The sequence below is a fragment of the Nanorana parkeri genome, unplaced genomic scaffold (assembly GCF_000935625.1).
Source record: "Nanorana parkeri isolate BGI_ZX_2015 unplaced genomic scaffold, ASM93562v1 scaffold127, whole genome shotgun sequence".
Taxonomy (NCBI): Eukaryota; Metazoa; Chordata; class Amphibia; order Anura; family Dicroglossidae; genus Nanorana; species Nanorana parkeri.
Window position 1 is genome coordinate 1,033,226 of NW_017306395.1, and position 14,284 is coordinate 1,047,509.

The window sequence follows — 14,284 nt, forward strand, 5'->3', positions numbered from 1 at the left end:
GTCGCCAGACACGTTACAATCTGGCCATACAATCTTTGTCCAATAAACTTTAGATCTACCAAAACTATGTAATATGAGGACCTCCCTAATCTATCCAATAAATCTGCATACAAGCAGGTAGGCCCTTGTACGACACACTTGTTGGTAGATCTAAAGGAGATTGTACAATCAAGGTTGTAATAGGTGTGGTGAGCTTTAGGATCAGAGCAGTGTTTGGCTATTGGCTATTTTACAGGTATGGCTTGATTTCAAAACTTTATTTTAGTGACTGGTCGCTTTAAGTACAGTTATTTACATCCAAACTTTGGACTGTAATCCTGTTATTACTGTGTACAAACTTGGAAGTGGAAGTTTTTATTCATAACTTCCATCACACAACAATCTTGTAATAGGAAAGAACATGAGAGGAAGAAGTGATAGGTCCTATTTACAGCTATATTTGCACACCTTTTAATTAGAAGGTTGGAAAGCAAGTAACTGAATAAGGGTCACTGTGAGCCCGGCTGAAATGGGTCAGTAGGTATGAGTTACAATATCGGTGCACATCATTGACAAAGTACACATTTCATTTGATAAGAAACCTTTTCATGAACACTTTGGCTCTTGACGCTTATTGCAACTAAAACGATAAAGAGATTCCTATTCTCTAATGTATCATTTGTATTCCACTTAATCATTTGTAAATTCCCAGCGTCACTTTGATATCCCTGAGCATGTTTAATAGCGTCTCAAAAACAATAATGTGTCACATTTCTACCTCTTTATTCATATACCATTGTACAAGTCTTCAAATATGTACGTTTAATCCTCCATTCACACTTGATCATGAGCGTTTTTTTGCACATTTTTGCACATTTTTGCAGGTGTATTTCAGGTGGCATAGTGGTTAGTGCTTCTGCCTTGTAGCACTGGAAGGTCCCTGGTTTGAATCCCAGCCACGTCACCATCTACAAGGAGTTTGCATGAGTTTCCTCCGGGTACTCCGTTTTTTTCCTTACTCCAAAGGCATGCTGGCAGGTTAATTGGCTTCTGTCTAAATTGGCCCTTGTATGTATGCATGTGAGACAGGGACCTTTAGACTGTAAGCTCCTTGAGGACAGGGACTGATGTGGAAGAGGTGGAGTTCCGTGCATTTTTCAGCACTCCCACTGAAGTCTATGGAGAAAAAAATTCAACCATCTACACGAAAAAAGCTCTCATATTCTCCTGAACTAAAAACAGAGCTCAGGTGTAAGCGGGCACCTTTGAAATTAATGGCATTCTTCATGTGGAGTTTGTGGCACTTCAGGAAACGTGCAACAAAATGCTCAGGTATAGTAATCAATGTACTAAAAGCACAAGTTTCTTTAAAAACTGTCTATATTGCAACATGTTTACAAAGATAGAAAACAATACAACCAGTGGTGGCACCAGGGTGAGTGGCACCCGATGCGGTTGCCACGCATTCGTTATGACGTCTGTGGTGTGACGTCATCACACATGTGCAGTGAAGTGATGGACGCCGGCAAAGAGAGGAGGGGATATTGACCTGGTGGGATCAGTTGTCGTGCTCTTGGTCCATGACCGAGTGCCCAACTTAGGGGGTTACACCAAAATTACCGTCAGTCATTTTGGGGTCGCTACCCTCTGATGGTGTCACCCGGGGCGGCCCGCACCCCCCGAAAGCCTTGAATTAAAATTAAGCCTGTGTTCATGATAAAAGGTACCAAAATGTCTTCTGACCTGAAAAAGCAGTTAACCAGAGTGTGGCTCCTAAATTAATCTGACCCTGGTCATAACCTATGTCCTAAGCACAGCACAACAAAGTTGCCCACCTTAGCCCCTCCATTGCTTAAAGAAAAACTCCACTTTTGTTAAAAATCAATCTAGCAGTATGACACCCTTCGAAAAACTATTGTCGCTCGACACGCAAGGCCCAGACCTGATCTCTCATCTCTATGCTTCCCTGATGGAGTCAGTACATGAGAACCTTCCCCCCTATGCCTCAAAATGGGAGCAAGAACTAGGGTGTTCCCTAGATGAGGACACATGGTCCCAGATTTGGTCCACAACTGCAAAGAGATCTACCAGTGTATAAGCAGTAGAAGCGAACTACAAATTACTTCTAAGATGGTATCTTGCCCCTCTCTGCATATCCCGTGCAGTTCCCTCCAGGTCTCCGTTCTGTTTTAGAGGTTGTCACGCTGAAGATTCCTTTCTTCACATTTGGTGGAAGTGTCCTAGGATCCGTCGCTTTTGGTCTAGGGTGTATCAATTAATTTATACTGTTACGGGACAATTGCTTAACAAATGCCCACTTGAAGCACTGCTTGGTAAACAGCCGGTGGTCTGCACACGAACTCAGTTTCGGCTGGTTACCCATATTTTTACTGAAGCTAGGCGGGTGATTGCACAAGCTTGGCACACCCCCACAGTCCCCTTTTCGGAGGTCTAGCAGAGGGTTTCACGAGTAATGTTCTTTGAGAAAATGTCAGCTGTCCAGTCAGATAAATTTCCCATATTTGAGAAGGGAACCGTGGATCATTTCCTACATGCCTTCTATTTTTAATTTAGACTTGCTTGTCCTCTGAATCCCCATACACCTTCCATGCTCGTGGAATATATACCACCTATTGTCCCAAACATAGCTGAGGGCCAAGTCCCTTTCCTGTACCCTTACCATTCCTATTCACTTTTCTTCCCTACCCTTCTCCCCTTCCTTAACTTACCCTACCTTACCATGAGTCTCCCCGACAGGGCTTGAGTACTTAAAGGGCCCTCATTGTTGTTTATCCACCTCTTTTATATCTCCTCCTCCTATTTAATAGTTGCATGACTTAACCTCCCTGGCTGTATTCCAGAGTCTGGCTCGGGGTTAATTTTCTGTACCGAGAGCGGTAACCCTGAGCCAGACTTGGGAATGCACAGAAAAGTGTCACTTACCTTGTCCCTGCGAGTCCGCGGTGTCCTCTGCTGTACGCGGCCGGCCGATGCCGGCATTTGGCTTTTAGTATACACACAATACAATGTAATCTGCTATGATTACACTTATATATCAAACTATTTCACTTCAATTTTGTCCCTAGAGCTTTGTCCAACTATATACGCTTATAGTTGTATATCCAACATTGACTGATCTGTACTTCCATTTTGTACTACTATGTTGTAATTACAATTTTTCTTTTGCTTGAAAATCAATAAACATTGATTGGACAAAAAAAAAAAAATCAATCTAGCATATATCAATGCTGTACACACCAATTTGTAGTTCAGGGTTATTTAAAAAAATTGCTTTTTTTTTCACTTAAAAACGGCAGTCGTAAACCGTCAAAAAATTAACTGCAATGACCACCTGCAGGCGGTTGGTGTATGAAAAGCCCCCAAAAATGTCATGTCACTTCCTGCTTGTGTGATTGACCAAGATAAAAGTTTTAAGCATCCCCTGTAATAGGAATTTCAGTTTTGGTGAGATAATCCCTGAGAGTTTGCTACTTCTCTGCAATCTATGCACTGCACTGCATGGGCTAAGTGCTCATTTATGGCACTAGGGGGCTGGAGCACAGCAGATCTAGTTGTCTGAACCTCGCTACCCTGGAAGTCAGCACTCTTCTGTTTTCCCACTGCTCTCCGGCTGTAGACTGTCCTCACATCTAATGTAGGTCTATGGAAATTCCATTAGGCGTGATTACATTAGAGGTCATTAGACTACCAGAGCCCAGGGAAGTAGTAGTTGCAGGGATAGGTCTAGCAGCCCCGGGGGGGTGGGGGGGGTGTAAGCGAGGATCAAGCAAGTAAATCTGCTTCACTCCAGCCCCTAGAGATAAACAAGCAGGTAACCCTTGCAGTGCGAGTGTATACTCACGGCAAGGGCAGTTTTTTTGGGGGTTTTTTTGTTTACCCGGAGCTGGCCTTTAAATTTCAAGATCTGATCAGTTATTCCAGTCTACTGAACTGGAATAAGGATTTAGTGGCAATCAAAGAAGTATAATCAACAGACTTGGAGACATGATACCACTGTCCCTGGCTGCAGCCACTATCCTATCCAGCTGATCAGTATACAGGCTGCAGACTGTGTCACAGTTAAATAATGGGAAGTATCTGTTACAGCATAAAATGTCATTGCTCCATGGCAATGATCTGGTAAACACAGGTTCCAAAGAGGAGGTGTCTTCATCAAATAGAGTGTGGTACAAATTATAGGGACAACAGACAACACAACCAAGACAACCAAAGTTGGGGCAGAGCTCTCATGACAGCAAGGTCAAAGGGCACAGGGATCCGTTACTGATCACCAGAGCTGGATGAATAATTGAAATGAATCCAAGGAGTGGACAGGTGATCACATTTCAAAATGACTCATCAAACCCTTTTTAGCACAAAACCAATACTGGAACCCTAACCGAAACAACATTAAAAAGTTATACTATTTTTGCATTTAGAAGTAACGGTTTATCCACATTTAAAGAGGCTCTGTCACTCTTAACCATTTAGGTCAAAGTGATACTAAACCCCAACCCAGGTATACTCTCCTGCAAAATACCGGGTGCTACTGGGTATAGGGGAGCATATGACCTCCCAAGATGCTGCGCTGCCAAGTGAGCATGGCATCATCAGCTCTGTGTAACACAGAGCGAACGTAGGGCTGACTCCTGGACTAATGAAGGAACACAAGGAAGGGGGTTATACATGGAGTGGACTTCAAAGAGAGTCTGTCCCTGAATGGGCAAAGTGAGTCTCTTTAAATCAAAATTCCATTAGTAGAACTCTAGCAAAACTTTTTCTAGCTTTGGGAAAAAGAAGAAGTAAAAGAAGAAAAAGAAGAATGGTGGATCTGTTCGGCTTTTATTGCCGTGTCCCGAACTCTCTCCAAAGGAAAGGAAATCAAACCTTTAACTGGTGTGTGTGTGTGTGTGTGTGTGTGTGTGTGTGTGTGTGTGATCGTCCAACGAGGAGCAAAAACCTGACAGAAGTTTTGACTCTCCAAACTCTACCCAAAGCCAGCCAAAGGTTTCCTAGTAGATGACGATCCACTTTAAGCATCATGTGTATCTAATATAGCTATAGTCCATAATAGAAGTCACCAGCACTCGATGATATGTGCAAGTAAAGCACTTTTTATGAAATTGTCACATGCGTCATACAGCCGACGTTTCGGGGCCACGCAGGGTCCCTTCTTCTGGGCGACATAGTGACAGTCACTTTGTCGCCCAGAAGAAGGGACCCTGCGTGGGCCCCGAAACGTTGGCTGTGCGACGCATGTGACAATTTCATAAAAAGTGCTTTACTTGCGCATATCGAGTGCTGGTGACTTCTATTATGGACTGTATCTGACACGGCGCCATCTGTGTTGTCACCTCAAGCACCAACCTTTCATCCAAGGTCTGTATGGAGTGCAGGTGATTTAGTGTGCTCCAATATAGCTATAACACATATGTCTCATATTGCCATAACACATTATATTAACACTGTTGCAATCTTAGAAGAAAAAAAAAACTACAACCCTTTCTATGAAAGAAAATTGCTTTGTATTAGGTATCATGATTTTCGGGTCATGCTACCCCTTGGCATGTCACAGCTGAGGAGATGGAAAAAACACAAGGACACTGATGGATGTGTTTTATCAATAAGCGTGATTTAGTAAACTGGGTGGGCACAGATATATTGTTTTCAAGGGTGTTCAGTACAAGACAGGTAATGAGTTACTGTACATAGCTGCAAGGAAAGAAAGTTAATTAGTCTCCATGCACTGATTGAATACAGTTAAGTGAAGTAAGGCCCCATTAACACTTGGCACATGCATGATGCCCGCAGTGTTTTTGCATATTTTTTTGCCACGATTGGCATGCATCCACATAGAGCAGCCCATTCATTTCAAAGGGCTGCCCTACACATGACAAACACAGCACAGAAGCTCATGCAGCTGTTTTTTCATATATTTTGAACGTGCATTTTTTAGCACGCAAGAACACGTCTTGCCTCCCGCGTTTGGGATGCCATTGACAATAAATGTCACCGCAAGCACAACAAGGGCTTTGTGCGCAGTTTTTGCAAAGGTGTGAACATTGTGCAATTTTGTGCATATTCACATACGCAGCAAGTGTGGATGGAGCCTAAAAGAAAATGTTCTCGTTATAGTATTGGTAGTTGGGGCCCCCGGGCAACGGACACAACCTCTAACACACTGCATAGCCAGGAAGGAGTATTATCGCACTAAAGAAGTATCCTCTGTGCTTTCTCCTCCAATACCCTTCTTACCATATGTTAGGAGCACAGCACTGAGTAGTGACACAGAGCCTGGCTCACAGTGCTACACTCCCAGGCAGCATTATTTCTGGAACACAAGGTAAAGCTGGAAACTAAAACAATATATATGACAGATTATACTGCAAGCAGCATGAACTAAAATGCCTAAAAGTATATCAGTGATTTTAGATACATTATATAACTGGATGAAAGGGTCTATTGAATACATGCCTGGAGTTCAACTTAGATAACAATAGAGTTCCTTATAATGTTAAAAAAATGAAGCAGTGCAAACTAAATGAAAAGGTGAAAAGATATGTAACCCATAGCAACCAATCAAATGTTCTGACGAGTCCAGATTAAAGAGGGGGATTATTTCTGATTGGCGTTTTCACATAGCATCATTGGTCTTTGACATGAGAGTAAACCAGCAATTTCCGGTCTTATCCCTAGCAGAAGAGCAGACGACTTTGCATTCTATCTAGAAAGCAAATAATCCACTCACACAACACACATCACCACAGGCAATAAATAGCTCCTGCATTTGCTAATCAGGAGTAGCACTAATGCCTAAGAACATGATGCTAATCGCATTTCTAAACAGACGAAGAAGAACCCTTACATAGAGTAGACAGGTTCTGCAGCAGCTCACACATTCAGAAACTATCCAATAACACTCAACATTTTTATCAGAACTGACTCAACAAAATATAGGGCTTAAGGCACACAGGCTATATGTGGCATAGTAAATGAAAATCTCCATAAACCTAAAATGATGGTGAAGCTATGGACATACAAATATTTGTGACAGTTTCTTTCCTCCCTGCTGGGACACAGAGCAGCGCCCAGCGGGGAGGAGAGAGAACGGATGCACCGCTATTTCGGACAGAAAAATTTCACTTTCAGCATTTTGCCAAGTGACATTTGCGGCCAATAATTTTCTGTAGCACATTTCTTTGAAATTAAACTTAATTTGCTTTTGCACAAGAACCCCACCTCCCTCACCAATATTGAAGGCTGGCCAATATAAATATGTAGCTAAACTTTTTCCAATGGCAATCACATTATATGACCATTCAGTGTAAGTGTAAAACAACCATGTGAGTCAAATTTGGCCATCACTGTGCATGCCAAACCTTTTGGGGGTTTGTATACATGTGTTTTTGGCTGGGGTCCTGCATGGAGTAGGATGTCTAAAGGTTATCCAACTGCTCATGGAGTGGGTCAATGTAAATAAAGCAGACTGTATTTTGGGTTGCAGGCAGTGGCGTAACAATCACCATAGCGACCCAGGCGGTCGCTATGGGGCCCGGGCACAGTGGGGCCCGGCCAGATGCCGGGCGGGCCGCCTGCATTGCTATGGGATCTTCTGCTGCTGGCTTTCACTGGCGTCTGAAGACGAACACGCCGCTGTTCAGATCATCTGTGCAGCGAGAGAATACCACCATGGTCCAGTTCTGCTTTAATTCAAACAGCCAGATCTAAATAGGGTTCTTAGCACTAGGCCATGTGACCTGTCATTTAGCGATTTTGTTTTTCTTTTCCAAATATGGTTGTAATATTCTACACCAGGGGTCAAAATTTCTAGTCCTGAGCTACTAGCCAGGCCGTAAGAGTTACTCACCACCAGTTGCCCACCTAACTCCTACCCTGCCGCGGGCCTTAAGTCCGCCCCTAAACACAACCTCTTAAATTATCTTATAAATGACACTGTTACATGTTTTATGCAGAATAAAGTTACAAAAATAAATATAAACAACAACTTTAACATTACCATAAAGCTCCCTGCGCCCACATATAAAATAATACATGGTGATCTAGTGGTGATTGGTAAGGTTTGCTGCAGACCTTACTAATCCATTATTTTTCGGCCGGAGCTCAGTGAGTAGCTGTGGCTGAAAGGAACAGAGACAGCTCAGCCAGGAGCAGCTGCTCTTACAATTCAGGTACGCGGTCCATGAACGCAAACCTGACTGAATTTTCACTCGCCTGCACTGTATTTACACTCGCCAATTGCGAGCAGGTTCTACACTATTAACAAATTACCATTATGAACTTTTGTTTTCTTAGTTTTGGATAGAACGGTAAGGGGTTGGAGCACCTGTCAGGTTTGTATTACTGTCTATTTCCCTGTTAGCTTTAATATTTCTGTCTGTCTTGGTCACCATTGTCACCGGGACTAAAAGAAAGGATAATTTTAACATTTTGCCTTGCCAGCAGAATAATACTAGAGGGGATATCTTCCAATAGGGACACTTGTCCCCATGATAACTCAGTAAGAGGGCATTTCCCTCAATTTGGAGAGATTACCTTTTACTCCTTGTTGTATCTACAAGACAGGAAGTGAAAGGAAATCCTGCAATGAGACATAAATTGTAAAAAAAAAATACTTTGTATATATTTTTAGGTTAAATTTTTGGCATATATCAGGATCTATTTTGGTTACATTGAACCATAACCAGAAGATATTTCCCCAAATGTGTCTGTTCATGTAGCAGTACAGCCTCTACATAAATCAACCTTCTGAAGCAGTCTCTAAAATATAGCGACAGTTTCCTGCCGCATGCTCTTCACAGATGAAATAGAAGTGTATGCACTACAAGTATTTCTATATATGTGTTCCAATGTATAGATATATTTAACAAGCTATAGATTATTGTCATCATCATTATACAGCATTTACAGTATATAGCGCCAACATTTTGCACAATGCTTCACAATATAAGATATATCTCTTTTCTTAAAAAAACCTTTTGAATAGCAAAAAAAAAAAAAATGAAGGCGTGTGATGCTACAACATTCACAGATGGTAAACCGGCCTCGTATCCATTAATAGATGTTATATAGCTTGTGTAATGCTATAGAGAGATCGGATGCTCCTGTGCCTATTTATATACAATGTCCAGGTGCAACTCAGGAATAACTCACGTTAAATCTCAGTGTTCAGTGAGCACATCTGTAGCTATTCCTATCCGGTGCTGCAGGCTGAAGGAAGAGAGAGGGGCAGATGGTTAATGCCAGCTTGACTAACCAGCTGAAATTCGTCTGCCCCCTACTGTGCAATCACTTAAGGTAAAGGCTGGTGATTACAGCATACAGCTAAGGACACAAAAGTCAAAGCACCAGAACAAAACGGCAACCAGAAGCTTAGATTTTATGAAATGATAGAGCAGTGTAAAGTTCTCCTGATACCCGTCACATAAAAAGGAGCCTTTGTTGGAGATCAGAATCCATATAACCGACGCTGTATATTTATTTTGGGATTATGGGGGAGTAACCATACAGGTTATGGTGAGAAGGGACTAAAGCAACCAAAAAACATCCCTCACTCTAATCAGTGCATAGCACAGTAAGGTCTCCTTAAAACATAACTCCACTTTTGTTGAGAAAAAAACAATCCCCTCTGGGTGATAAACGTACATTCCAAGGATTTCAACAAATGTTGTTGCAGGTTCCTACCTTTCTCTGTTCTGAAGAAAAAGCTGTTTGTTTCATCACTCCTTGCTAGTTCATTATAACCACCTGGTGCACTTTCAGAGCTCTAATGAGGAAAGTTGCAGTGTTTGTACACCTTTAAAAGTACTTAACCCTTAGCGAGTATCTTACCAAAATACAAATTTCTATTGCAGTAGATAACTAAACTTTTACTTGTAGACTTCTGGGAAAGTCTGTGATACAGTCACACAAGCAGGAAATTACTTTTCTGGGGGCATTCTGATCATCGGTGGGGGTGCAGACCGCCTCCAGGACGCCATAGTGCATTCAATTTTATGAACGGTTTTAGAAAATTACAGCGGCTTCAGTTTGAAATGGAAAGGTCATTTTTAACGACATCCAGGACTGCTGGTGTATACTACAAATATAACCTAATATTATAGAGCCATTTATTCTAAGCTGCGGCTATTTGACCATCATCAGTGCAGTATATGGAAACCATGGCTTCTGTTGAATAGGGGTCTGTTATACTGCCTCGCAGGGTCTCAAGTACCACGCCATTAGGGCTGAAATAACTAATCAACTAAGTCGTTAATATTAGATAACGAAAATCATTCTTAACGATTTTCCTTATCCATAAGTTGGACATTCCATTAGTTGGCCTGCTGCAAGTGGCCGCTGGCAGACACTCCCACACCACTTGTAGAAGCGGAGCCACCAGAAAAGAGGGAGCCGCATACCACACTGCCCAGCATTCAACTAAGACACCTGGTCATCCATGCAATAGCATTGAATGAGACTCAGAGTGAGCACGCCAGTGGCATAGAAAGCGGAGGGGAGGGAATCCTCTCCTTGCCTCAGCCTCCTCCTCTCTTCCTCCAATGGTTGCTTATAGTGAACTATAAACGGGCTGAATAACAATGCAGTGTCTCTAGCGTGTGTACTGTATGTGTATTGTGTAGGTGTGTATTGTATGCTGTGTGTGTGTTGTGTGTGTATCATGTGTTGAATGTGTGCTATGTGTGTATTAGGCCTCATTCACACTGGCCGTACACGTCCGTGTGGCGTGCATGCCTGTAAACAGCCGATCCCGGGAGGGACAGGTGCTGCGTGCGATTGAGCACAGCAGCTTGTTCTCCCCTATGGGAGGATGCAGCTGTATGGTGTCATCCGTGTGGGTACGGGTGTCCAGTCCACACATGGATGCAGTGCGGACACCTGTACTCACAAGAATGTGCAGTTCGGGTGTCCATATGACACCGTACAGCCGCGTCCTCTCAAAAGGAAAAACAGGCTGCTGCGTGCAATTACACACCGCACGGAAGTGTATGCCCAGTGTGAATGAGGCCTTGTGTGTTTTATGTGTGCGGTGTGTGCGCGCGCGCGTGCAGTCAGTGGAGTCCAATATTATAACAGGGGATGGGGAGTGAAGACGGTCACAAAGATGTGGAGGGGGGTGCCAGTCTGGCTGCCAACACAATTAAGCCTGTGAAGCCCCTACACACTGCACGCAGAGCCGCGTACAGCAAAGTGAAGCGGCGGTGCGCAGAGCTTTGCATGCAGTGTGCCTAGCACCATCTTGTTAATGTGCTTGGTAATGTTTTCCTTGCACAAGTTCTTTCTGTGACATATGCCAAGAAGCCTGAGTGTATTGCCCTGCAGAGGCCTGAGTGTATTGCCTTGCAGAGGACTGAGGGTATTGCCTTGCAGAGGACTGAGCGTATTGCCCTGCAGAGCCCTGAGCGTATTGCCCTGTAGAGGCCTGAGTGTATTGCCTTGCAGAGGCCTGAGTGTATTGCCTTGGTTTGTTCCTTTAATTCTTTTTTTTTATCCTATGAGTAGATTAATTGGAAAAAAATAATCGTCCAACTAATAGATTACAAAAATTATCATACGGTGCAGCTCTAGAAGCTATAAAAAGACATGAGTTTCATACACTGCACTGATTATGGCCAAAAAGTTTGAAACAGCTGCACGCAGTTTGGAATAAATGGCTCTATACTATTAGGCCCCATTCACACTGAGCGACATGAAAATCGCAATATGTGCGATATTGCGCGCTGCGTCGCGCGACTTTTTCCTATTGGGCTGTATGCAATCAGGAGCAAAATCGCTCGAAATCCGCAGAAAAAAGGGTCATGTAGGAGCGACGAGCTACAAGCGATATTGAGCGGCGACATGTGAACAGCTCCATTGAAATGGAATGGAGAAGCTACAAAGAGCGATATCGCGTGGAAATATGAGCGATATCGCTGCAAAAATCGCTCAGTGTGAATGGGGCCTAAGGCTATATTTGCACTATACACCAGTGGTTGTGGATGTGCATTTGTCTAATGGAGTGTAAAGCAATGATAGTCATGGTTCCGCACACTGTCCTGAAATGAAATGAATACCTTCCTTTGTAAAAAAAAAAAAAAAGCTTTACTATGCTACGTTTTGATTACGTATTGATTATGGTTGGAAACCCTCACAAAGAAAAAAAAGTTTCTCCGGGTTGGGATCTGAACTTACAACCAAAGTGCAGTAAGGAAGCCTCATTGGTATCTATAAAGTCACCATGCTGCTGCATATGCATGTGACCAGACACATTTTATATAGGGAATGTAGGTGAACGACAGAGAGAACAATTTATAGACATAAGGGAAATGTTATTTTCAGCAATGAATAAAACACTGAGCACACAACAATACACAAATGCTCCTCTTCATTGCAACCAGAAATAGAATTGTGGAATGTGCTTGCAACAGAATGAAATCAGACTGCCATTCTACATACTATAGCAATACAACCACAGCACAGCACAACACCTAGAGTACATACATGCCGGAAAGGTGAACTGTATGTATTGTCCACTAGCAACCAGTTTCTTTCCATCATGTTGCAATTTTTAAAATGAAAAGTAGAAGAGAGAAAGCCGCTAATGCTGCAGCACAGACAGTTCATCTTTCACACATAAGGGTGCCTGAATGCAGATTAGCAACCTGTGGTCAGCCATGCCATCTCCAGCATGCTTACCTTCACAGATCTGGTCCAGTCGCAGCCTCTTCACCTTCTGCCTCTCCAGCACGTCCATCTTCTTCTGTGGGCAATCTGCTATACCCTGGCATATCTACCCCACGTCACTGCTTGCCAGGCTGCAAGGAAGCAGGGAGTCAAATGATTTCTCCTTGAAACAGCACAACAGCTACTTTTATCATGATGCTACTAAATGTATAAATAGCATTGCATATAAAACGCCAGGAACTTTTTCATTTACAGGACAGTCAGCATAACAACATCAAAGCTGTGCTTGTTCACAGCAGAGCAAGTGGAATGTGAACATTCTTCAAGAACTTCACGAAGCACTAAACTGACTACAGAACAGACCCCCATGTTAAAGCATCTAAACCCCAAAACAAAATGCAGCATATTGAAGCTCATCAGTCCCTCTTTTTTCCTATTTATTTTCACCTGGTGATGCTGTACCTAACAAATTCTTCTTGTTACTTTGTATCTACGCTCACTTCTCCATGGTATCTAAAGGAGTCATGTTTCTCACACAGGCTGGATATCAAATATGTGTCAGCCTTTGTTCATCTCCATTACTTCATAACTTGTTTTTCAAAGTCTTTTCAGCTCTCAGGAGGTGACAGAGACACTGGATTTCTGGTAAGATGATCAGGTATTTGCTGAAACTGTTCTTAGCCTGAAAAATGAAGACCAATTCAGCGACCACATCTATACTTGGTAAGCCGCCATATATTACAATGTTGTTTTAAGGCTTAGACATTTTAGCTGCAGGAAAAAGTCACCACAGAAATACATTGTGGTCCGAAGAAACTTCAAAGAAACATTGTACAAAAGGCTTTTTGGGAAACACTATTGGAAGTAAAATCAACTTGCTGAACTATTTAGGTGGGTTTTTTTTGTGAAAGGGATTTCAGTTTGATCATCTCAAGGTAAACCAATGATCATATACGATTTGCCAATGTATTTCTCGTACCTGGAAGGTCCTGTTTTCTGTCTAGGAATAGCCTTAAAGTACCAGTGTACCCTTTTATTAAAAAAAAAACACAGAGTTGTCTATACTGTTTATTACCATTAAGCTTGTAGTTCAATCTGTGACTGCAGTGCAGACAATGGGAAAAATGTAATTGAAATCCTGAGCAGAACTACAGAGTCAGGCAGTGTAAAGTTAGAGCAGACTGCATTTGAGGTCTGATTTTTGATATAATAAAGAAGAATTCGGACATTTTAAAGCCTCTCCCTTCCAGTAGGGCTACCCCTGCACTGCAAGGGTTAAAGAAGAAATATGGGGTTAAGGCTTTTTCCCATAGTTCTCCTTAGGGTAACGGGAGGACACAAACTAGCGTCCTCCCGTCACCCTAGGCTCAGTATACCGCAAGCTGTAGATCGCGGTATACTGAGACGCCGCAGCTGAAGCGGATCCCGACAATTATGTCTGGATCCGCCCGGCTGCGTGACTGACAGCTGGCTCTGCCTATCTAGAGGCAGAGCCAGCTGTACCCGCCCCCGTCCGTTCCGCCAGTCAGCGCTGTGTTCGCTCACCTCCCGATCTACTGAGCCGACCTGTGACAGTCTCATTGTCACCGGTCGGCTAGAACTATGAGGTGAGTGAAAAGCACTC

General features: G+C 42.9%; 1 protein-coding gene across 2 annotated transcripts in view; it reads right to left on the reverse strand.

Annotated features, from left to right (window-relative positions):
• The window catches only part of CTBP2 (C-terminal binding protein 2), an 84,289-nt gene that overhangs the window by 37,743 nt on the left and 32,262 nt on the right, over positions 1–14,284 (reverse strand). Inside the window, exon 2 of one of the 2 annotated variants that reach the window (XM_018553698.1) lies at positions 12,673–12,791. The exons of the other annotated variant lie outside the window; for it this stretch is intronic. Coding sequence (XP_018409200.1) covers positions 12,673–12,730 — 58 coding nt within the window. The 5' untranslated portion in view covers positions 12,731–12,791. The remainder of the gene's footprint in view (positions 1–12,672; positions 12,792–14,284) is intronic. 2 annotated transcript variants of the gene reach the window in all.